Raw genomic sequence first — 27,773 nt, 5'->3', positions numbered from 1 at the left:
TAGCAACCAGGGCCTACAGTTGAACGGTATTCACCATGTTATGGCATATGCTGATGATGTAAATTTAATAGGGGATGATAGGAGAACAATAGAAAGAAATGCAGAGATCTTATTAACCGCTTCCAGGGACATGGGTTTAGAAGTAAATGCAGAGAAAACTAAATACATGGAAGTGCGTTGGGACCGGAATACAGCAAATTATGGATGCGTTAAAAAATTAAATAATACTTTTCATAAAGTGGATAGTTTCAAATATCTAGGATCAATATTAACAGAGCAAAATCATATTCACGAAGAAATTAAATGTCGACTAAAATCAGGGAATTCGTGTTACTATTCGGTTCAAAATCTCTTGTCGTCGCGAATTCTGTCGAGGAATTTGAAGCTTAAAATATACAAAACGATAATAATGCCTGTTGTTCTGTATGGCTGCGAAACATGGTCACTTACTCTGAGGGAAGAACATAGACTGAAAGTATTTGAGAACAAGATCCTGAGACGAATATTCGGACCCAAGAGGAACGGGAATGGGGAATGGCGGAAACTTCATAACGAGGAACTACATAATTTATATGGTTTACCAAACATTGTTAGGGTCGTCAAGCCTAGGAGGCTTAGGTGGGCGGGTCATTTAGCTAGAATGGAAGAAAGTAGAAACGCTTTCAAAGTCTTGACAGGAAGACCAATCGGAAAACGACCATTAGGAAGACCTAGACGCAGATGGGAGGACAATATTAAGATGGATCTCGCAGAGATTGGAATACATAGTAGAAACTGGATGCAGTTAGCTAAGGATAGAAGTCAGTGGAGAGCTTTTGTGAACGCGGCATTGAACCTCCGGGTTCCATAGGCCATAGAGTTAGTTAGTTAGTTAGTTAGATAAACACTAAATGGCAAGATAAACTTTGAAATAAAAAAAGGTAGGGAAGCAGCGGAGAGGATCCCTTCAACTTACAACAGTCGAGGTAACAAGGATCAAACTATTTCTAAAGAATGGGGCTGGAGGTAGTTGTATAAGTCTTGTTTTTCCTTTCTAGCCTATTTTTGAGCTGTGGATAAGGTAGTAAAAATTGGTATCCCGTGAGGGGATAATTTATTATATTTGTTACTACTATATTCTTCGTTAATTTTGTAAGAAAGAAAAAAAACGAAAGCTGCAACCATTAATAAATCATATTTTCTTTAAATTGATTTTATCATTCAGTAGCCCACTTTTTAATGACCGAAGTCAACAGTCTAAAACATCGTATAACAAAAAAATCAATCAATTATTCAACTATCGGAACACTCCTTTACTCCCTTATTCTTTGTAAACTGCAGTTCCAAACAATAGGCTTATTTCGGAAGGTAAGGGGAAACCACACAACAAGCTCGTTCAGATTGTATTAAATCATCATTGTGTCTGTTTAGAAATTTAAATGTTTGCAATCTACAACGTAAAAAATTGAATATAACTTTTTCCCGTCCCGTGTCCTCCTCCTTCGAGGTACGATTTATATAAATATTTAGTGATCTCAGATCAGTAAGTACAATGATCTAAGATTGTACCAAAAATGGACTGAGCTGCTTGGACGTAATAGATAAATGTGAATTTTTAATCCTCTTCGACGTGGCTCCCGGTCTGTTTCTTCTATGCTTTTTTTTTTTTTAACTTAACAACACAATGTTTATAGCACCTGCACTTAAAACCATGGCCTCAGATAGATCCATCTTGTTCAAGCAACTTGAGTAAACTGGAAAACGACCACGTGCTCAAACAACAGGCAAGAGGAAGAGCGAAAAATGTCCGCTTCTTTTTCTTCTTCTTTTACGCGCCTATTTTTACGCTAGGTGTATGGGCCAACTTACGGACCGAAATTTACGACATCATTTTACGGACCGAAAATGCGCGCTGAAAATACGCTAGTGTATGTTGGCCTTTAAGGTAATAGGCCTATTTCTGCTCCGTAGCGAACGCCTGTCTCCAAAAATAGTGTGTGAATACGTTGGTCAATTGGATAAAGGCGTTTGTTTTCCTGCTCTCCTGTAAAATTGAAGAATTGCTAGTTACGTCCTTATCCAAACTTACCCCTCATTTAATGTGTTAAATGAAATAAATACCACAAAGCCTTAAAACCCGAAAATTCATTTTGAAACACCCTGTACTTCCAAAATCAATGAATAGGCCTATAGGACTGTATATCTTTTCAGGAGCCAGAAGCAGTAACATTAGCAAAGGATGCGATCGTTGCAGGGATCCTTAATGACTTAGGATCTGGTACTTCTGTTGACGTGTGTATCATACGAAGAGGCAGGACAACAGATATCCAAACTGAGATGTTACAGTGTTATGATCAACCATACAAGACCAGCCCTAAGTATGTAAATTAAATAATAATAATAATAATAATAATAATAATAATAATAATAATAATAATAATAATAATAATAATAATAATAATAATAATTCAACCCTTTTCCAACTGTCGGGACCTTCAATTCCCATTTTCTTTATGCATGCATTATTTCTCCTGTGTGCGTTGAATGGTGTTATGGACTAACAGGACTAGTTGGTTCTGAGCGGAGAGAATATGCAGAAGGAACAACAGGTGACAAGTGGTGATCGAGACGAGGGAAAAAGGAATGTTTAGAAGCTTTGGAAGTTGTATTTGTAGTAATCGTGGTGAACGTCGTCTTTTGGTGCTGATTTTATTGTCCTACACGAAAGATAAGACTTTAGTAATTTTTTATGTTCTTTTAGAAATAGAAAGCAATAATATTATCAAAGAAAATATTATGTCGCGTTTCTAATGTACCTTTGGTTATGGATTTACTTTTATGCACTTCTAAGGCCCGTTACACAGTCAAGCGGAGCTCCGCGCTCCGTCTTCCGCCCTCCGCACTACGCGTGTGTGCTTACACAGTCATCCGTAGCTACGCGCTACGCGTCACGTGATTATATACAGGATTCTTCTCAGTCAGTGTTGAGTCAACATGAAAAGTTCGAAACGACAATAGTCATCTTAATATTTCTGTAAGAAGAGAAAACGAAAAACACAGAAAAATACATGTCCCAAGATTTATCCCTTAGTTTCTCAAAGAAGTCTGAAGGAAGCTTTTGTGTCTGTGTGTATAGATTTGCGAGAAGACGAGAACTACTTCAATAATTTCCGTACGTCAATTAGTCGTTCGATGACCTAATTGAAAAAAATCCATCGAAATTACAAAAATGCAGTTTAAATAGGATCCATATGCACGCTCTTAAAATACAACACTTAACAGATACTGTTTCTAACGAATGTTTGTACATTTGGTTAGAACTTCACATCCAATCAACTATTTAATAATAGAGATAAATTATTTGCCTCAATTTATCTTTTTTCATTGTCCATACCTTCATTTTTACAAAAAAAAAAAAAAAAATCTTTTACATATCTCGTTCCATGCCTGTTTACGAATGTCACGCTTTTTGTGTTTCTCACAAGAGGGATCCCATTAACATGGTGTTAATTTAACCTCCGTGATAATTGAAACTGAAACTGAAATTTGTTGAAAGAAAGTCGAAAAATTACAATAGTCACGTACTGTTAATAGTGGTATGTTAGAGGCACCACATGTACAGTTCCAATTAAGCAAAGACATTAATTGAAAGTTCCAATTAAACGAAGACAATATAGCTAAATTAAAAATAACACTAAAAAATATGAAAATAGTATTATAGAAAAGTATAGAATATTATTTAGCCACTCACTATCAAAAATAAGAAAAGAAATCTGGATTAATTTTCATTTTGCTTTTGCTACCATGCACGTTTCTTTTTAAATTTTAAAGAGAATTGGCTGCTCCGCGCGCGGAGTTCCGCTTGACTATGTAAGCACCCATTTGCTCAATGGCCCTATCTGCCTCGCGTAACGCGGAGCGCGGATAGGGCCACGCGGAGGCTGCTCCGCGCGCGGAGGCCTCCGCGTGACTATGTATGCACCCATAAGAATCAATAGAACAATCTTGCCAAGCGGGACTCCGCGCGCGGAGCTCCGCGTGACTGTGTAACGGGCCTAAGTCCCGTCAGGTGGCCGCTGCATGTAAATATAGCAAGGAATATATGCTGTGGAAAGATGTTACAGAAGCCGTCGCATGTTTTTTTTTTTTTCTGAGGATAATGTCGAAGTGTCTTTCTGCAGAAGACTCTAGTAATGAATCTAAAGGTAAACATAATGAACGTGGTGACATGGGTGACAACAACGGCGCCGACTTTCCAAAATTTATGAGGGTGCATATCAATGGTGGGACGTGTTATATGTTTTCAGGGGAGTGTTGATATTTTTTTGATTGATTTCCTTTTACTTAAAATCTTTTATGAACACTGTCATAAAGGGCTGTGCTCGATTATATTCACAATTTAGTTTCATTTTTTTTTTTGTTATTATTACTATTGTGGGGACTGCCTTTGACTATTATCGAGTTACTGAATGGTGGCCTCTGACAGGTAGCTGCACATGTTGTAAACAAAACGAGAGGGAGAACTGTTCGCCAATCACAGCAGTATTCTTTCACGCTGTTGCTAGGCAACGGAGGTCGTTGACCGCCCTGTTGCCGGTAGTTGAGACGACTTGTTAAACATCTTAAGTTTGTCGCCAGAGCTGCTGTCTCCTTTGCGGAGCTTCTGAGAACAGCGCCTCCAATATTCCACGTGCTCTACCCAACTGTCAGAAGCCATCTTTCCTTGCACACACAATAGATCACAGAAAGGCAAAGAAAAGGGCCAGATGTTGCTTGGCTGCCTTTTCATAGTCACATTTGAAACAAAAAAATGTGTTTTACAGGTTAGAAATTTTAACTTGCATCCTAATGTTTCAATTGCTTATTATTTTTTTGATAACGGCGAGTGAGAAATATTTATTTTATGTTGTTCCTATCAAATCAAGAATCTTGTGGGTGCGCCGTACCCACAAGATTATTTGTGCGGGTGTTGGAGCCCCGGAGCACCCACGTAGTCGGCGCCCATGGATGACAATAAATCATTAGCGGGAAATTCACAGGTAGACGTGGATGAGAAGGACCAATAGCAACCACATAGAGTCACGGTCACACTCAATGTGCACAATGTGTGATGTTTTTCTTTGCTCAAATGAAAAGAAAAAATGTTTCTTTGAATATCATTCCCATTCGAGTGATTACATGTTTTAGAATTGCAATCTTTGTGTAAAGATTTTTTTCAATCTTTTAGCATAATAGCTATTTAAAAATCATGAATCATTGAGCAATGTTATAATCAAATATAACACCTTCAGAATGTAAGTTTATTAACAATATTTCTTGAAACCATGATGGTTTTGTATCTAGCCTACTCAGTGGCGTATTTACGATTTTGTTTCGGGGGGAGGCTTTGCTGACTTTCGGGGGGTGGCTTTGCCTGAAAATGTGAAAATTCTGCAAGATATTTCATATACTTTACTATAGTAAGTGAGATTTCGGGAGGGCTTAAGCCCGGAAGCCCCCTAAATACGCCACTGAACCTACTCATATTTCGTTGTTATTTTTGACGTTTCCACTTTTGTATGACGTCATCAATACGAGGGTCATTGCAAAAGTCATGGCAACTTTTTTTTCTCGAAAATGGTAACGAATAAAACAATTCTGAAATATGCACAAGGAAGGTTAGTTCATATATAAACATTGCCTGTAGGGAGATGGATGAATACACACACCATCATAAGGATATAACACGAGAAAAAACTCGAAACTATTTTTGTCGTTTCAAACGTGTTTTACTGTCAATTGCAACAGTACACAATAGTACAGGGCAAGAACACGTAACTGTGACAACTTAGAGTTCCTGGAACTAGTCTCCAAAGAATCCATGACACACTCCGTACTTTGTAATGTAGTATTGTGTACTGTTGCGATTTACAATAAAACGCTTTTAAAACAACAAATTTCTTTTCGTCTTTTTTCTCGTGCTGTATCTTTGTGATGGTGGTGTGTTCATCCATCTCCCTACAGGTGATGTATATAAAGTAACCTTCCATTTGCATATTTCAGAAATTTTTTTGTTCGTTATCGTTTTCGAGAAAAAAAATAGTTGCCATGACTTCTGCAATGGCCCTCGTATGTATGCAATTAGTAAGAAGATCAAAATGATTCTTTAGTACTTGCATAGTCTATAACAGGAATGCAAGTAAGCAACAAAATTTTACCCAAGAAAAAAAGCTACTAGCTCACATTCCACAATAGAAATTGTTTACTTCCCTTCGGTATGATATTAAGTACTTGACGGCATCGATGAACCACTAGCCCCGGGCGAGTAGTTATTTGCATCCCTAGTCGATAAGAATGTTTTTATTTACGAAATAAATATCGACGTGCCACCAACGACCAACAATTTTATTCTCTACTTTAGCAACTTTTCCGAGTATATATCTACGTGTGTCAAAGCCTATCCACCTGAGTCCTCTTTCCCCTCAGGATTGTTGAGCAACATTAAAAGCAAAATTTATTTTTATATAGTCTAATATACCCTCAATTTACTATAGTTTAATATTATATCAAATTATAGTAAGGGAAAATAATTCAGTCGGAAAAAGGTTAACGTCGTTCTGAGCCCATATGAAGTGAGTATGTGGCTTTAAAATAAGCCCGCTAATTGAAGTATTCGGACAAACAACGGAACAAACATCAAATTGAACAAATCTGGGATTATCAGTTGAACAAAGCTATGGGGGACAAGATATTTGATATGATTCGATGAAGCCGAAAAACAAGCGAGTATTGGTAAACCTGATTCACTCTTCTCTTTTCCCTCAATAATGTTCGCTCAAAACATTAGGTTTTCTGTACATGAACATGTATAGTATTTATTCTGTTATTTAAATGTTTGCGTTAACGTTCAAATTGGTTACATGTACAATTTACGGGCTCAGGAATATGATCATCAGTAGAGCTTGTGCTCACCAATGACGATCGCAGTCACTAGCTTCCTTAGAGATCATGCTCATTAATCTCTATCGGGCAAGCTCTTACTTGGGTTTAAACTCAGTCTCAATTGGACTTGTGATTATTATTATCAATGGAGCTCTGGATTCTCTGGCGTCAGTGGGGCTTGAGTTCTTTATCTTCAGTGAGGCTTACTCTTCTCACATTCGAATGGTTACGGGTTCGATTCCCAGTGGGGACACTAGGTCGAAAAATAACAGCTTTTTCAGATCAGCCATCTTGAATGGGGTTTTCCTGGGTTTCCCTCATTCATACCAGGTAAAAGCCGGGACGGTATCTAACATAATAGGGGCCGTACCTTCCTTCCCTTTCATCGGATAGTGCGATCGCCGAGGGACGTCATCCCTCATATACGTGACAGGTTAAAATGGCCTTAGATGCCGACAGCCAAGAAATCTAATTTCTAATCCTAATTCTTTTCACAGGCTTCTCTCTAATACTGCATACCTTCCTTCCATACAGGTCCCAGGCCGCTTCCTTCTTTCCCTTTTATCGGATAGTGTGCTCGCCGAGGGACGTAATCGCTCATATACGTGACAGGTTAAATGGCCTTAGATGCCGACAGCCAAGAAAACTAATACCTAATTCTAATTCTTTTCACAGGTTTCTCTGTACTACTGCATACCTTCCTTCCATACAGGTCCCAGGCCGCTTCCTTCTTTCCCTTTTATCGGATAGTGTGCTCGCCGAGGGACGTAATCGCTCATATACGTGACAGGTTAAATGGCCTTAGATGCCGACAGCCTAGAAATCTAATTTCTAATCCTAATCGGGCTCACATTCTACAATAAGTTTCGCACTTACTAGTCTCCTGGGAGCTCGCTTTTACTAATCACTTTCGGGAACGCGTTTACTTGGACTCGGGGTCACTAATCTCAATTGGACCCATGCTCACTCGGGCTGGTGGGGCTTATACTCATTTGCGCTGAGGCTCATTATCCTCAGTAAGACTCGTTGTCACTCGTTAAAGCTCGCGTATATTGCGGCTCGGGCTCACATTCTTCAATGAGGATTACACTCAGTAATCTCCTTGGTGCTTGCATTCACTAATTTCGTTCGGACTTAGGCTTGCTAGTCCACAATGGGACTCGCATTCACTAGCTCTCTGATCTCAATTGCATTCGTACATCAGTTCACTATTACCAGTGGGATTAAGGATTGCTCGGAATTGCGCTCACCAATTTCATTTGTCCTCGGGCTCACTTTCCTCAACTGGGATCGGGTTCACTACCCTTAACTGGGTTCGCATTTACTACCCTCAATAAGACTTGTACTCATCTGGAGTCTAACCCAATAATCTCGTTCGGGTTTGTGGTAATTACATTCAATGGAGCTCGGAATTATGTTCACTAATTTCATTTATTTTAGGCTCGGGCTCTATAACCTCTATTGGGCTCACTTTCCTCAATTGTGCTCCTTGGAGCTCGTGGTCATTATGAAATAAAATAAAATGAAATGAAATCGTTGAGTTTAACGTCCAACCATTATGCCTATTAGGCTAAGGGAGATAATGATTAAAGCAATTGAATTATGAAAAGAATAGGTGTAATGAGAAAGTAGAAGTAAACGGGAGTACTCTGAGAAAACCCACGAGCGTGATGTTGTCCACCACGATTTTGCTTTACCGGGGATCGAATCAGGGGCCAAACGCACCAGATATAAGCGCTCTACCACTAAGCCTCCATGCCCCCTCCCCGTCACTCATTATCAGACACGAGTTTGCTCACTCACTCTTCTCTCAACTGGTTTTATTATTTTCTTTTTTTAAAAGAAAATAACACGTAAAGTATTGCAATTTTTAACTTTAGCTTATAGGACATTGATTATAAGTTGAGCCAACAAAGATGTGACATACATATGGCAAGAGGGTTAAGACAGATGATTCGTGACATCGAAAGAAGATAAAAAGTAATTTTGCATGTTGTTGAATTCGACGTCGTATATGAGTAACAGGAGTATCAATTTAGAGTCGAAAATAAAATCCCAATAATTGGAACGGAACAGAAAGATGTGTACCAACATATGCATGTGTGTACAGAAGCGATACTAGGACGAAAGGTTGTACAAATGTCAGTGACCCATTACTGGTCAACTTTGGTACGCATTGAGCAACGTGTTGGGTACCAGCAGTCGTGCTTTACAGTATTTGTGTACAAGGAGGTAATTGCAGCACAGGAATGTATAATTGGAGCAAAAGAACCTGGGCACAGCACTTGTTCACGAAGACAGTATTTTCTAAACGAAAATTAATAACTTCGTGTCCGGTAGCAGTACAATGTATTGTGAGAGGGTAGAACCAACGCGACAGTGGTGTAGGTGATCTGCGACGGAGGCAGTTAAAATGTGTAACAAAGCACCGTAGTGTGAGTGTGGTTTCAGTGCTGTAAGAATGGTCCGTTATTCGTATGAAGAACAAGCTCATATGCTATTTATATATGGCAAAGCGGATGGAAAGGCTCGGGACGCTGGCAGATTGAACCAGGTAACATATCCGCAACGACAACAACTTGATGCATTCGCTGCAGTGTATTTTCGTGTGGACGTAGGACGGACACTCACGGTGCGGACACCTGAGATGGACGCTCGTATGCTACAAGATGTGGAAATCCCGGTGTGAGCTCCAGGCTGCTAACCAGTATGCGTGCAATTAGTCAAAGTATTGTCTTGCGAATTCTACATGAGAATACCTTTCATTCCTATCATCTGCATGGTCTCCAGGCTGCCGATTTTCCCCCACGGGAGGCGTTCTGTCACTGGTTGCTCCAACAAGTTACAACGACATTGGGATGTATATCATTAATCCTTTTCACTGATGAGGCTGCCTTCGGGTGAGATGGCATCTCATATCTGGGCGCAGGACAGCCCACATGGAATGATCGAGTCCCACCATCAACAGCAGTTTCCAAAAAATGTCTAGGCTGGGATTCTACATGACCAGTTAACCGAAGCCTTTATTCTGCCACAAAGATTAACAAGCTACGCGTATCTTTAGTTTCTGAAGATACACCGTCCCTTTTGCTCAATGATGTACCACTGTCATTTCGAAACAACATGTGGCTGATGCACGAAGGAGCTCTCACACTTCTTTGCTTCCGCATGTGCGTATCTGAACATTACCCTCCTCTATAGGTCTATCGATCTGTATAGCCTTGTTGGATGGAATTGTAGATATCTTAAGAGTATCGTTTTGCGCTAATCCTGTGCCTGATATACACACTCTGGAACAAAAACCCAAGTTTAGTCAAGAACAAACATGTCAACTGGCTTAGGCATTTACAGGGGCAAGGTCTTTGTGTTGCTTGTCTTTGTTTGCTTTAATCAACTCCATACTTTCTTACAGGGCACACATCTCGGCATTGGTTTTCGCTATTTATTCCACCCAGTTCTTTATTTTCTGACAGGGGCAACCCTAGAGTTATTGCTCGTACACCTATATATACAGGGTGTTTCAAAACAACATCGACAGCGTTTGGGAGCTGATTCCTAACACCAAGATCAGACAAAAAGTACACATCAGAAATCCGTCATTTCGCAGTTGTCAGCTGCTGAAAAAATGAAAAAATAAATTTAAAGGTCCATAGCTCCAATACTATGGAACTTACCGCCGTCGGGTCAAGACGACTTAGGAACTAGTATGTACCCTATCCAAATTTCCATGTTTCAAAAACCTTAAGACACTCACGCAACAATTTTTATATAGGGAGTTTGGCTACGGGCATTTAATTTGAAGTACTCAGCAACTACCTCTATAAATATTGTTATGTGAGTACCGCAGCGTTCTGAAACATGTATTTTTGGATAGAGCACATATTAGTGTGTACAATAGCAGTTATTTGTGTACAATAAATTGTTCTTTAAATGGAGTTATTTTGTATGAGGCATATTTCTATTAATTTAGTACCTAGCGTCCTCATAGAAAGGTTTGTGTATGCTGATACATTTTCTTGTTGGAAGTTATTGTTGTTGATTTTTTGTTCGTGTCTTCCTTTTCAAAAACTCACAAGGTCAAGTATTGTTTGGCTGCATCACAATTCGATAAAAAAAAAAAAAAGTTCAATAATGATTGTTTCTGGTTTCAATTTCCGGATTCCGGTGATTATTTCACTCATTCATGATTCATTTCACGCCATATAGCAAGACCAGTTCCAGTGACGGAAAAAGCCACATTGTCTTTCCTAGATGTGTAGTGTATTGAAAAACTATACATTGTTCGGTGTAAGCTCTAAACTGCGATAAACAAAGCCACGTGAAACTAAATCTCGCTGATTTGCTGTTGTCCTACCGACGCTTGTACTCCTCCGCAAAATAATTCATGTGATTGCATTATTACTTTTACTATGAAGCTTCATATAAAACTGCTATATTATTATAAATGACAAAAATATAATACGGATTATCTAATAATACTGCAATCGAGTGTGGCTAATGAAACAATAGAAATAAACACTAAGCATGCGCATTAATTATGGCGCCAACTCAACTGGCATGAATCCCGGTTCCGCGAGTGTTGTGGTGAAACACCAACAAGGCAAACCTTTACTCACTAAGCAACAATTGTTTACGAGCGAAATTCAAACACTTTTTTTTTTTTTTTAATTTTTCGAGTTTCTTTTCTTTCTTTTCTGCTGCTGCTGTAAGTATCTGGACAACACGAGACAGTATTGTCAAAATGCACGTGTATAATTTGCTCCTCCCCGTGGGGAGTGGAAGTGATACATCACTAGCCAATCGTATTTGTGACAAGCGGAAGGATGCAAATATTTTGTTTATCGGAATTTAGAGCTTACGCTGAACAATGTATAGCTATTTATAAAATATTGTTATTATTATTATTATTATTATTATTATTATTATTATTATTATTATTAGTAGTAGTAGTAGTAGTAGTAGTAGCAGTAGTAGTAGTAGTAGTAGTAGCAGTAGTAGTAGTAGTAGTAGTAGTAGTATGATCTGGTGCCCTCATGGTATGTCGATATGCCTGTAGTAACAATGAACTCAAAATATTATATAAATTAGGTAACAGCTATTGATTCACAACCAAGATTTGTAAAAAAAAAAAAAAAAGTATGGATTTAAGTAATTTCGTAACTACTATTTTTTTCTTTTCTTGTTAGTTATTATTGTTAATAAATTTATTTTCAAGTGTTAATTGATGCTTTAAAATATCAAATAATACTTTCGATAAAGTGGACACTATGCAACATTCATTTTGTCCTTGTCTTATAATAGTGATTTCCTGTACTGTTACCTTGACAGAACTAGAAATAGTGTGTTTTTTCCATGAAACTTCGCTTATGTAAGTAGTAGCTTCGAAAATATGAAATTTGTCCTATATTAATTAATTTATACAGGGTCAGTCCTTAAAGTAGTCGGACTGAGTCAATTAAAAATAAGATATTGACAGAAATAACACTTACGCTTAATATTCTTCGAAATATGATCCTCCTACATCCATACACCGCTGCCAGCGGGATTTCCAGTTTTCATACGCATCCTGGAAGGCGGAAATTGGAATGCTGTTTAGCTGCCTCGTCACGGCCTCTTGTAATGCTTCTACCGAGCCGTGATGATGTCCTTTCAGGGTGGTTTTGAGGCGGGGGAAGAGGAAAAAGTCTGGTGGGGAAAGGTCGGGCTGTAGGGTGGCTGAGGCAAGGTTGCAATGTTATGTTGGGCCAGATACGCCATCACTCGGAAGGCTATGTGGCTCGGCGCATTGTCATGATGCAGTCGCCAGGAGTTGGCGATGGCTGGGCGGACGCGGACGATATGTTTTCTCAGCCGTTCCTGGGCCTGGAGATAAAAAAAACTGCATTGAAAGTCTGTCCGGGTGGAACAAATTCCCTGTGGATCACTCCTTGTGAATCGAAAAAGCAAATGAGCATGCTTTTCACTTTTGATTTCGTCATGCGCGCCTTTTTGGGGCGTGGGGAATTTCGGATGTGCCATTCCGCGCTTTGACGTTTGGTCGCAACTTCATACTCAAACGTCCACGTCTCGTCCCCAGTCACCACATTGTCTAACAAGTTTGGATTTTCACTCACTTCTTCGAGAAGGTCCTGGCAGATCCGTTTGCGAACGTCCTTTTGCTCGCCTGTCAGCACTCGCGGCACCAACTTTGCATAAATTTTCCTCATTTGCAATTGTTTCCTCGTTTCCAATTGTTCGTGAACAATTTCGTGAACTTGGGTTTTTAGCAATGCCAAGTTCATCGGAAATCATGCGAACAGTTAATCTTCGGTCACTGTCCAGCAAATTCTTCACTCTTGCAACATTTTCCTCCGTTTCGGAGCTCGAAGGTCGTCCTGACCGTGCAGCGTCTTCAACTTCTTCTCTCCCCTCCCTAAACAGCCTGTGCCACTCAAACACACTCGATCTTCCAATGGCGTTATCACCGTACGCTGTCTTGATCATTTCATGAATCTCTTTCCCAGTTTTACCGAACTTCACGCAAAATTTGATGGCGTAACGCTGTTCCAAAAGATTGGCCATGACGCAGCGTGACGAGGGTCACTCGCAGAGGTTATGATGACGAGCGGTCTTTACCCTGCTATGGCTGGGAGCCGACTGGCGCTGCTTCCTGTCTTTCCTTAGACCCACCTCAACCAACAACAGGTGGAGTAAGCGCCGTCAGTCTGTAAAAAGAAAAGAAAAAATCAGTCCTACTACTTCAAGGACAGACCCTGTATGCGCATCTTAAAACGTTTGATACGTTAAGTTGCATTTAAATTTGATAGAAGAACCTGCCAACACTGAGAGATTCGAGATAGAATCAACATGCATTGGGCAGAGTGTTTTAAGGCTGTTTGTAAGAATTTAAAGGTATGTGTATATACAGGGTGGCCCAAAAGTAGGTATTGCATTGATCAAGTATAACATTCTAGTTCATGGGTGTATTTGCTTCGGCTCTTCCAAGCTTAAGATGTAAGTAAAAACATATTAAGAACAAATAATGAAGCTAAGTCTACCTGATGGATAACAATACGAAATAATATAATATGCAATGAGCTGATCAGTACGGTACTATATACCTTCTTTTGACCCACCTTGTATATTTATAACAAAAGAATATCATATTATACTGCAATTGTGTCACAGCATGCCTTTCTTATTAAACATTGCAGATATGAACTACCAATAGACAACCTACTATCCTAACCAAACAGATTTGAATAATCTTATTCGAGATCTAAGTATGAGGAAAGATGGTAGGTAAAATAGTGGGACATAGTTAATAAATCAGTAAACGCAACAGCTCAAAGGAAACGGCAGAAATAGTTTTCCATTTTTTTTTTTTTTGTATGAAAGCTGGATTATGGTTATAAGTGTTTATGCTTTACAGATACCCAGTATTCTGAAAGAGTGGCGTTTGTTTATAGACAGCTCGTCTAGAACTCTCAAGGCTGTGCATCTGCACAATGGGAATAAGCACCTGTCTATTCCTATGATTCATTCCGTCTCTACGAAGGAAGACTAGCAGCTTGAAGACCTTATTGGATAATTTAGAATATACAAAATATGGGTTGTATGTAATAGGGGACTTCAAAATGAGTGTCTTACTCATGGGTTTGCAGGGCGGTTTCACCAAATTCCCGTATTACCTTTGTGAGACAGTAGTGACGCCGAGGCCCACTACCGGAGGAAGTGCTGGCCACAACGGGAGGAGTACACTGTAAGGACACATAACGTAAAATACGATCCTAAAATGGTATTGTTAGTAACCACCTTTACACATTAAACTTGGCATTATCAAGCAATTTGTGAAAGCTTTGGATAGAGATTCTGACACATTCCAGTTTTTACAAGACATGTTTCTGCAGCTATCTCGTGCTAAGATGGAGGCTGGACTGTATATAGGACCGCAAGTGATGATAATAATTCAGTCCCCTGAGAGTAGTCATATTGGGAAATGTAACCTTCGTGTGTGCCCCTAGAACAATGGATTGCAGACAATTACCTTTTGTATTTGTAATTGAGAAGCACCAGCGGGTGGTCCTGCAGACAATAGATAGAGAGTATAGTTGTATAGAAATACACTATTGTTTAAATGACATATGATGACAGGTAATGGTTGTTGTACTATTGTATGTATAGTACTGACACAAAAGAGAATAATAAAAGAGAAACCTTGGAAACTTGTTGAACAATGGGAAGCTTGTTATAAAGAATAATAAAAGAAAAATCTTAGGAAAATCATTGAACAAGGGTATAAAGAAATAATAGAACTATACAATTCTTTGCAGGTGTATGTAAAAAATAATAAAAGAGAAACCTTGCAGGTGTATGTAAAGAGAAACCTCGCAGCTGTATGCGTTAAAGAATATTAATTTAGGAGCTGAACAATAGCGGATTGTTATAAAAAGAGTTTTTAACCCGGCGGCGGCGGAAACGCGGACGCGGCGCGGGAAGGCGCGGGGGCGCGAACGGAAAATACCCGCGTGCGCGGGCGCGAGCGCGTAACGTCATTTGAAATTTTTATTTAAATATTGGTTTTAAAAAATAGGCATGTATAGTTTTGTTAGCGATGGAGAACCGTCAGTTTGTAGAAGACGTTGATGTGAAACATAAGTTAAACGCTGAGAATGAATATCCAGATTCTCCAGATTGTACATTTGATGAAAATGAATTAGAAAGATATGAAAACGACAATATAAAAGTTTATGCAAATGATAGTGAGGTGGAATCAAATGACGAAGTGGTATCAAATGTGGATACGCCGCCATGTTCACCTGATTTATCAGAATTAAGTTGGAACTGTGAATGCGGTGTTAACTATGTGGATGTGAACTGTGTAAGAGACTGCATTGCGAAATGGAAACCAAATGATTATTTAATATGCTATGCATGTTATTGGGATGATACATGTGAATGGTCGCATGAATGTTTTTATTGTAATGAAGACGTTTTAGACATTCGTGTTTGGTCTGTGTTAGTGAATCCTCGTGTACAGGAGGAATTATTTGATATTTATGCAGAAACACATACAGTTATTACAACATTAACAAGAGATTATTTTAATATTACATTTGGTGAACTATCAGTGGATGTGAATGTACGCAAAGAACTTTTAAGTATTTTCCTTGAAAAGGACAGATCGAACGACTATAGTGAAGTGTGTTAAGAAAACGTACTGTACATAATGTATTTCGAAAATAATTTTTGTGTATCATGTAGTGAAGAACATATTAGTGAAGTTTGTGTTTTAAAAACTATAAGTGCATACTTACGTTTTAATAATAATATTTCTTGTGAACATTGCTTGTTGCATCTTGAACATCAATGTTTATTTCACGATGATATTGGAACTTTTGCTGTAGGATATTTTTAACGACATAACTGTTATTGATTTATATGAAGTGTTTGAAGAACACCATAGTGAAATTTCAAGTATAAACTTTATACGCAAAACGCGTGATTGTTTAAAGAACACTGAATTTGTTGGACAAATTATACCATTTTTCTTAGAACGTAAACATAAAATTTCACCATGTGTTAATGAATACATTATTGACATACAAGGTTTTAAGATTTCAAATCATGAATTTATTATACGTGAATTTTGTTTAACCGCGTGTGATGATACAGTAAATTTGCATTGTTTAATAAAATCACCAGTAGAATACAATATACTTCCATTAGGTTGTCAAAAACAAATTGAATGGTTAACATTAAACTTACATGGATTAACTTGGAATGATAAATGCGGTTATACTGTATCACACATACGTAACCTTATATATCAACTTTGTAAACAAGATGCAACCTTTTATTGTAAAGGTGCAGAAAAAACACTTTGGATTAAAAATATTTTTGCACTAGCTAATGTTATTGATTTGGAAAGTAAACAGTGTCCACCATTAAACACAATGCATGCAAACGTATTTAATGATTATTGTGCTTTTCATGAACAAAATATTAAACTTGAGAAAAAATCAGGATGTGCATTTCGTAATGCACAACAGTTATGTTATTGGTGGAAGTTTCAACGTACTATAACATTAACTAATGCATTTGCAAAGTTGTAAAAAGAATATGATATGTTCTTGTAAATAAAAATACAAGATTTTTAATTGTAAATAAAAAATTTTTATTAAACTAATCTACGTGTTTTTTCTTTTTCATTATATTGCTTACATGATTGAATACAATTTTATCATTTTGTTTAAGATTATTTTTTTGAACAAATTTAAACATTCGTTAAAGCTTTTCTTTCGTACAATATGATGCAGAAAGTACAACACAAATTGTCCACACAAGATTGAATTATCATCTTGATATGCGGAACTATTTGTAAAATATATTTTACAATTTTTATTTAAAAAAGTTTTTATTTCTTTTGGAAATGGTAATGCTAAGCTATCGAAATAGTATCCTCTTTGATTTTCATCAATGAATACACACACCCAATGTGTGCCACCTGAAGATGAATTGCTTAAATTTATAATAAGTCAAGCCGGTGGTTGCACAGTTTTTGGTATTCTATCAATAGGATAAATGCCATGCACATTCGCACCAGTAACTTTATCACGAAGTAACACTTTTATTAAATCATCCGTGTACATAACTTCACTTTACATCACTTCACTTCACTTTACATCACTTTATACGCGTATATGTTGGAAGACCTAGTGGAGTATATGGAATATTTTCATAAAACGAAATAATATGTTTAAAATATTCATGACAGAGTTTTTTATAACTTTTCCAATAACGATGAATGGTGCTAACGCATAAAAAATACTTTTGAGAAACTTCATAGTATGATACCTTGCAACTCTTTGAATAATCAAGCAAAAATATTACAATATACAATGTTTAACACACTTTGTACCAGTAGGGCGCATGTAATTCATATGCTTAGAAGTGAACAGTTATACTTCTTTTATTAAAATGATACTTTTAAAAAGTATTATCAGTATATATATTTCTATCTTTATCAATTTGAATTAAAGAATCAAACTGAGCGTAAACAATACATGTTATAGGCTCAGTTAAATTTTCAGAAAAGGAAACTTTAACATTTACAGGCGCATCACGCACAAGGTCCCAAGTACAATCATCTAATGTTGCTGTAGGTGATAGAATAAATGCATAAAGAGTATAGCCGTGTGGATATTCTTCAGGAGTAATAGTATGTGCATCATCTTTATAATATAAACCAGTACCGGAAAACAGAGAATGGTAACTTAGAAGGTACAAATTGTTTTGAAAATCGGGGGTGAGGGGACTGGGAGGAAAAGATTTTGATCCAACTTGTAGCTGCAGTTTGTTAACGTTAAAGTGTTGAAAATGAAATGGATTTAGTTCAGATTTTCCATTAAATGCCGAATTGGAAACAAACCCGATAACAACACCTTTAGGTACGTTACCCAGAAAAATATTATCAAGATTGTATGAATTAACGTTTGCAGGAATAGTATACGATCTTGTTTGTACTCTTGTAAGGGGATATTTTGCTGTTTCATGATTCATATTAGTATTGATTTCCATTGCCAAATGAGGTGCAACATCAATGCGACGTATATGTAGAGTAACATCTTCAAGTTTTACTTTATAAGAAGTATTTGCAGGAGATAATAAACAAAAAGCATCTTTACTACGATGTAATTTTATACGAAGACCTACTTTATTTACAAGTGCTCTTGGTAATCCAGCAATATCTGTATACAGACGACCATACATTTCAAACGATTTACTATTTTTAATATAATTAGCACGTTGTTGAAAACCTACATTAGCATTACCAATGCTATCAAATTGTTTAGCGGTATCTTTATACCACATACCTAATTTCAAATGTGTATCAGAAGCATCACGGGAATAATTTAATAATGTTTCAAGGTACGCACGATAAGGATAAAATCCTGATGAAGAAGTAATTAATTTATCATTTAATGAAATGTCAATTTGACTAAATAATGAATGTAGGAAATTATTTGTTGGTGCTACAACATCAGTGTCAGCTAATGGTGTATCATCAGGTTTTGTAATTTTACAACGTACGTAAAGATAAAGATATGCAGTATGAATAAATTCTCCTGTTTCACCGGGAATAAAAAATTCAATAGGTCCATCAGAACTTAATGTTGAAATTGGACGATATTCAGCATTAAAGCAAGATTCAATTGCAGTTTGCGTCATTGGAGTACTAAATAAATCGAAATCGTTGGTACAGCATTCCACACTGTTTGAATTAAGTAGTGCCATTATGAAAATATATCTGTAACACGACTTATTTTTCTTTTTACTTTTCTTTTGCTTTTGCTTTTGTTTGTACGCTTACGTTTAGTTGGAGGTCCAAAGCGAACAATTGCAGGAGCTTTACGCTTGCGTGGCCGTCTCTTACCACTTCCAGTTAATAACTGACCAACTTTGTTAACAGCTTTTGTCTTTAATGTTTCACCAGCTTCTTTTACACGCGCACGAACAGATTCTTTAAATGGTTTATCTTCTAATACATCACCCGCTACTTGTATTCCCGTTTGTAATGCTTGTCGACCTAAAGTTTTTGCACCCTGTTTAAGAAATGGTAATGCAAAACGAAATAATCCTTGAAAGAAACTACCTATACCATGTCCCCGTTGATATACAGGTCCTGAAAAGTATGGGATACCATGTCCGTAATGCCGTCTAAATTTCATGTTTAAAATATAATTAATTAATTAATTACTTTTTATTAGGAGAGCGCTTAAAATGAAGTGTAACACTTAGTGTCCCAGAACGAAATGGCAAATTTCGTCCTGCATGGTCTTTTAATAGTATTTCAATACTGTTAAATGAAAACTTTGCAAGTGGAAGATAATGAATATCTTGAAATGTTAATGTTTTGACTTTACCGTATTTTACATTTGATATTGTTGCAATACGTAATAAAGGTGCTTTTGTATCACCTAAAAACTGATATTGTATGATATCAGTATAAATAAAAATTTGATGTGGATATCCAATATCAACATACGGTTGTTTAAATCCACGTTTATACAAAACAAGATCTTTATGTTGACGAAGTCCTAATTGCATTGCTAATGTTGCTGATAATAAGGCATATTCAACACGATCACTACAATCTACTTGTACAATATTTGATATAGAAAATTTTATATCTTTTGATATTTTATTTAATTCATCAATGATATGATGTGCAGAGTGATAATATCCACTTATAATTTTACCTTTTTGTGCTTCTTCATTTTTTATTTTATACCACATAACATTTTCTCCATCGTTAACATTATAACATGTTAAAGGAACATGTAATTCACTTAATCCTACATGCCAATCGGTTTCTGATAATTGAATATTATTTTTTAGTTGATTAATAAAATGTGTTGGACTATTTGTAGGATATACATCAGTACTTGCGTTTGATACAAGTGTAATGTAAAAACTATCATCAATACTTTCAGAAATCATTTTCGTTTAAAGTAAAGTGTTAAGTTTGAAGTTCCAAATTCAAATGGCAATTTTAAACCGTGCTCATCTTTTAAGTTTACTTCAATCGTGTTAAAATAAGATTTTACAACTTTAACATATTGTGGTGTGTGAAACAGAAAACATTTTACATCTCCGTGCTCAATATTATATGCACTAACTTTACGAAGTACTGGTCCAATATTTTCTTGTTGTTTTACAATATCAACACAAACATTAAAAACGTTTGGTATATTATATTCTAAATTGCATGGAAATTTTGCACGTGTTACGGTTGGAATATCTTCATTAACTGGTTTTACAAAAACAGCATCTGTAAACTCTGTTGTATTTTCATTTATAAATCCCAGTAAATGTTGCAATCCGCGTGTCATTCCAATAACACAAAAATCTTTTAATTTTAAAGAATGTCTAATTCCAACTTGATTTTTATTTTTATAATATTTTAACATGCGTAATTCCTCAAGAATCATTTCTAAAATGGATGAAATAGAAGTATAGTATCCTGGTGTAATATCAACATCTACAATTTCAAGTTCATCATTAACGATGGTTTCAATTACAATTTTTTCATTTTTACCTACATTATAAAAACTAAAAGGAACATTAAGTTGTGTTAAGGCAACATACCATTCTCCTTCACTTAAGTGAATAGGTTGTGCTAACTTTACTATAAATGAAGAAGTTGTATTATTAGTAAAAATTTCACTACTAGCATTTGAAGGAAGAGTAACATAGAAATCATGTTCTATCATTGAACTCATTTTGAAGACTGAACAGAATTTGTTTTAATCCATGAATTCATACTTGATGGATATCCCAACCACTTTACATACATCATATCTTTTTTTCGTTTTAGTACTTTTTCAATTAAAAATGTTTTGTTTGAATTTACATTTACTTTTTGTAATTCTTCTGTGTAAAATATTCCTTTAATTTCCTCATCATTCCAATCTTTTAATTTATATGTAATAGGATTTGTCGGAATACATTTATCAACAATAAAAATTTCTTGTGACCATTTTGGTAAATATCCCTTTTCTAATTTATGTTTATATTTACTAACACGCACATAATCACCAGGGTGAAATTTACATGTTAATTTGATTTTATTCATTTTATCACCGTACAACGTATTTAAAACTTGATCAACATTAGAGTAATTTACATTTGCCGGTGCCATTTTAATACTACTATGATACGAATGATTATAATTTTTTACAAATTGATCTAACACATCTATATAACGGTATGTATTTTTAGCCGTAAAATAACGATACAATTTTTCTTTAATGTTCTTATAAACCGTTCAGCTAATGCACATTTAATTTCTGAATGTACACTATAATGATTAATTTCGTATTCTTTAAATAAACGTTTTACATGTTGATTATAAAATTCTGTACCTAAATCCGTTTGTACATTAAACACAGGTAGTTTAAAATTTTTTAAAATTTTTTTGATTGCTTTTGCCATTTCAGGACCTGTTTTTGTTTTTAAGGGAACACAATACGCATAGCGTGAAAAAATATCGATACAACATAATATATACTTATAATTTTTGTTATACTTTGCAATATTTTGCATATCTGCTAAATCCATTTGTAATGTTTCATTTGGTGCACTAACATAATATTGTTTACGTTCAAATACTTTACGTGCTGGTGCATGTAATGTATATGCATCTTGAGATGCTAACCAATTTTTAATTTTCTTTTTTGATAATTTTGTTTTTGTTTGTAATGTTTTAATACTTGATAAAGAAGCAGGATTCGTATAATCATAATATAAATTTGACAATTTTCCCATTTTTATTTACATTTTATATTCTTTCCAGTTTTTAAAAATATTTGTTACTAGTGTTGGACTTTGTGATTTTTTAACTTTGCTATGTGATTTCACTATAGGAGTAGAAATAAATTCACGTGGTACATTAAGATCATCCAATAAATTTTTAAACTCGTGAATGCCTATCGGATTTCTTGAATATTTTCGTGTACGAACAACATCATTTATTAAATCAATAATATTAGAACCTGGTATTATTTTTCCTTGAATACGTACTGTTCCTGATTGATCCCAATGAATTTTATCAGAACTTGTTAACTGTTTTAATAATAGATCTGTTTTCCTTCGTTGTGTTTTTGGTACTGATTGTAAAATGTCTGATACAAAGGGTAAAATAGAATTTTTTTTTCTTCTTGAGATAATAATGATGATGTTTCAGGAACATCTTTTTCAATAATAGGTAATGTAATTGGATTTTGTGAAACTGATGAAGTATAATTTAAATATTGTTGTAATGCTTGCTGATACAATTTCCATTTTTCTTCAATACTAAGATTACGACGTTGTAAAATACTATTCATTTCTTCATCTAAACGCGATTGATGTGAATCTATTGATTTTATATTTGCATGCATTTGTTGCATTGCATTTTCAGGCACTAATATCATTTTACGAAATTCCGACATACTTATCTTCCAAACAAACTACTTGCTACTGCACCAAGTAATGGTCCTAAAATTAATGGTAAAAATGCCCCACCTTTTTGCAATAAAATTTTCTTTTTCTTATTAAGTGCTACGTAAACGTTGCTTCTGACGCGAATTCAACGGAATGTTTCCTTTTATTGTGTTTTTAGCAACTTGTGAAATAGTACGTATTAAATCACCAGATGCATGTCGTATAATTTGTTTTCGCTTTGCGCTTTTGCATTTGCACAAAGCACGGAGAGTATCAAAGTGTTGTTTCACCTTCAACATCTTGAACTAAACTAAACGTAAATGACTGAATTACTGTCTTTTACATTTGCATATACATGCAGTGTTTCATTAGGAAAAATATTTGTACGTAATCGTAATGCATCATTTGTTTTTTGAGTTAAGTCAAATAACAAATAAGTCTGAGGTTCACGTGTTACATCTTCGAACACATTCACAACTTGTTTACTATATCGTGGCATAATTTGTCTTGCTAAATATTGTATTTGTAATTTATCACGAGGATTTTTAAATACTATAATATAATGTGCATTTAAACTTATATCACGAGCATGTTTTCCTTTTGGAAATAAATTTTGAACAATAAATATTACTGTTAATTTTTTATGATGTGCATATTTTGTAAATAAGTTTGCAACATCACCATTGGTTTCAGACATTAAGTCATCTAATATTAATAATGAATTTTCTTGTATTTCAAAATTATTCATATCTGGAATTCCTTCTATAAATCGAATTTTTGAACTTGCATCTAAATTTGGTATGACTGCACCATAACACCAAACAATTTCATTAAATTTCATAGTAAACATTTGATCACGTTCATTTAATAATCGATTTACAAAACATGTTTTGCCTGCACGTGAAGGACCAGCAATTAAAATGGTTGATGGATGTTGAAACTTTAACATCTTGTATTAAACTGAATGCATACAATAGATACTTTACTTTATATACACTCATTCACACACTCACTCACTCACACAATTAACAACATAAATTAAAAATAAATTAAGAATAAGTTAAACAATAAATATTAAAGCTTGAAATGACTAAAATATGAATGAATGACTAGAATAAATGAATGACTAGAATGAAATGTATACTTTGGTTTACAATTTATAAGTTTGCACAGCAAACGATGGAATAAATAAATAAATAAATAGTCATACTCTACTAATGATTTGTTAAAAAATAAATAAATAAATAAATAAATAAAAACAATCACTTATAAGCCAAGCTAAAATTATTATGATACATATCCATGAGGTAAACTTTTTGTCTTTGGTATTGGTTCGTCACTTTGTGTATCATCAATACGTTTACGTTTTTTGTTTACCTCTTGGTGTGTTTTTGTCTGTTTACGTGAAAAGATAGTGAAGCCCTGTTTCCGCACAATGCTATTTGGATTTTCTATAATTCTACAATTAATATTTCCTGTTACTAATCCATAGAAACTCTCAAAGTTTATTCTTTGAGAGGTTCTATCATTTAGTGTAATTCCCCGAATTTTGAAAATATTTCGAAATTCCCCTGCGGCATTTTTAAGCCGCATACTATAATTTTTTGGCCCTAATCCTATAAACGTTACAAACTCCCACCCTTCTTCAATTTCATCAGTAAGATCACCCAAATAGCTTCCAAGCTTCAACGGAGGTTCCCTATCTTTTTTACACGTAAACATAATACTGTCTGTGTCACAATAAATTACGTCTTCAGGTCCTACAGTCACAAGTAAATCATATAATTGTAGCCTGGCCCATGAAGTAATAAAACCGGCAAGGACGACATTGGAAAATTCCAGAGGTACATTTTCGGTTTCCAAGTCTTTATATGTTAGAATAAGATGTTCATCACCAACTGGAATAACACTATGAACCTCATATCTCGGTGTAGCAAGGTACCTATGGAACTCTGTCCCACTATCAATAATCACACACTGTGTCATATCTGTACGCTGTCCCCATTTTCCGTATAAAGAATTGAGGTACAACTTCGCGCATTGTCTAAGTCCAGGGTTCGTCCTAATATCTTTATTTAACTTTATGCCTTCGTGAGCATAGTAATCGTCAATATACTTATCTTTGTCTTCTTCAGTTTTACACCAAGCAGGATAGCCTGAAGCTTCCTGCTTCATCTGAAGAAACGTATTCACATAGTCCCGGAATAAACTAGGCGAATTCCGATCTTCAGAACCCATGAGTTCAAATTCCCATATTTCATAAATTTTGACGATTTTATATCCGTTTTCAAGAGCACGGTGAAGCTCTGGTGTGCAAAAAGTTCCAGTTAATGCGCGTTCAGTATCACTATGTGTGCAATTATCAATAGTTTCTCCTTCCATACATAGCCTACAAAGTCCAAATATTAATCGGCTTTGCGCTACATACGGTAAGATGGGAAAAAAGAGTTGTTTAGGAGCCAATACAGTACATTTTACAATCCCATGAATTTTTCCCACATCTGGGAAAACCGGCCCCTTATGCACCTTAGGTGCCCCCACCGGAAGAGGTTTCCTTGCCATTACGTAGGGGTATAACGATGTAATATCATAATAAAGAATGGATTCATCGTCCGCACAATTCACATATGAACGAAATACTTCAGTACGACCTCCGTTGTAGCAACTCTTAGGAATAAGAAAGTCGGCAGTAGTATCACATTGTTCTTTAAGGAACTTTTGTAAATCTACATCTGTGCGTACTTTATTATCCCAAGAGCACTCCCATATTTCATACAAATTCATTTTTAGAATTTCTGTGAAATATTTTCGCCGGATTTCCGTATGTTCGTACCTTTTTTCAAATGTGTTGTACGGACCATGTGCATTGTCTATTACGGCATTACGGTTATTTGGAAAACACGTTTTACAGGCATGCCAGTAACATCCCATAAATTCGAACACGGCATTAAGCTCTGCATTGTATCCGTCAAAATTATACCTTCCAAAAGATTGTTCTCCGTTTCGTCCAGCATGCTGGATTTCTATACCCAATTGGTGTTCCATATACTTTAGCCATTTCATTGCTTTTTCACTGGTTTTTGTTTTATAATGGTACCCCAAAGGTGGTATAACAGAAATACTTTCTTCTGGAAGATATGATGTACGATATGTTTGCATGGCTAAACTTGCAATCGTAGACGATACTAGAAAACATTGTAATCCACCCGTTTTCTCTTCTATGATATTACTAAATTTAATAACAGCTTCTGTGAGAATTCTCACATCATTTTCACAGAACTCCAGCATTTCCTTTTGCAAATTAAATTGCTCTCCCAATTGCACCCGTTCTTGGTGCCATCCCTCCAACCGCTTTCTTTCTTCAGCAGATCGCGATTCAGGATCATAGTACTCTATTCCCGGATATGGTCCTACATAATTTTGGTTCTCTACTGTGTTAAACAAGTATGGGAAATCTCCCTTCTTTAAATTTTCTGAAAGGCCTAACGTTTTAGGTAATTTTGATAATTTTACACCAACAAATAAATAACTATCTCTAAAAATGATTTTCTTATGAATAGAAATACTAAAAATCTTTTGACCCTGAATTAAAGTTTTTGGAATGATATGCTGGGACTCAATGAGAGATCTCAAACAGAAAATGCTATCAAAACGACTACCATTATGACTTATGACACAAACTTTACTAAATTGGGGTCTATCTAATAAAATATGTGTAATAAATTCATCAATGGTTTTAAAAGAAAACGAGCGGTTACCGTTTTCATCACCACATGTACTGCAGGCTTCATCAATGCCGTTATTCATACATTTATGGCATACATGTGTAGCGCATACCAAGCAAACAACGTGTTCCCGCTCCCCACGCTCATTTTCCGGTTTGAGCATGGTTTCTACGTCAAAGACAATATAAAGAAACCTCTTGATATGAGTAGGTTTTACTTTCTTCACATAACATGAGTGACCTTCCTGTACATGTTCACGACATGTACTGCAAAAGTATTCACTACATGTATGATCAGATTTACGTCTTCTTAAATCATAGAGTGCATTACAGTTGATGCCAACTTTCACATATTCACACACATTCTTGCCAATTTTATTACCTTTTAAGTGATTGTCGAAACATTCACCCCTAGTAAAATATCTATTGCATGCATTGCATTTCATTTTATACATCGTAACATCAAGTTTATGCATATGTTCGCAAGATGAACACATTAACTCACACTTATGAAAACGATTCAAACCATTAAAACCCTTTAAACAATGTAAACAATACTTTTCTTTTCTTAAAAATGACGTTATAGTACGAATAGGACGAAAATGTCCAATACTTCCCCTTTCATTGTAATAAATATAAATGGGTTTTGCATCTTGTAACTCTGGTCTTTGTACTTCTGTTTTCGGATAACGTACTCTAAATTCACGTTTGCTTTCGGGTACTTTTTCATAAACAATAATTTGATAGTTTGGAGTTAAATGTTTCTGAAACAATTCTACGTCATTCAAATCGCAACCATCTTTAACGCTAACACGTGCCTCAGTACAAAGCTTAATTGCTCTACCTTTTAATGTATCTCGAGTTGGATCTGTTAAATGAGTCAAATTTCCACGTGTTTCGGTATGCTTTGCTATACCCCAAGCAATACTTTTAGGTAAACAAAGTTTGTCATTATCGGTTCCCGGAAGCTCAACCAAATGTTGTACTAAAAATTCATTTAACGGCAAATATTTGTTTAGTGTGGAATTATTATCTCGTGTTCTTCCAGCACCAAACATGGAATTTACTATATGAAATCGAAACAGGACATGATTACCTAAAAGGAAGTCTTCATTACTATTTAACACTCTAGTAATGGAAGCTAAAACGGACTTAGCAGAAATGTCTTTGCGGCGTCTCCATG

At 35.7% G+C, this 27,773-nt stretch overlaps 1 protein-coding gene across 1 annotated transcript in view; it reads left to right on the top strand.

Moving 5' to 3' along the window:
• The window catches only part of LOC145689091 (proteasome subunit beta type-7-like), a 70,612-nt gene that overhangs the window by 32,678 nt on the left and 10,161 nt on the right, over positions 1–27,773 (top strand). The window contains exon 5 of the mRNA XM_081763219.1: positions 2,191–2,357. Coding sequence (XP_081619345.1) covers positions 2,191–2,357 — 167 coding nt within the window. The remainder of the gene's footprint in view (positions 1–2,190; positions 2,358–27,773) is intronic.

The sequence above is a fragment of the Thermobia domestica genome, chromosome 7 (assembly GCF_964235325.1).
Source record: "Thermobia domestica chromosome 7, izTheDome1.hap1.1, whole genome shotgun sequence".
NCBI lineage: Eukaryota > Metazoa > Arthropoda > Insecta > Zygentoma > Lepismatidae > Thermobia > Thermobia domestica.
The sequence above is the reverse complement of the archived record's forward strand: the minus strand, read 5'-3'. Positions and strand labels throughout refer to the sequence as shown.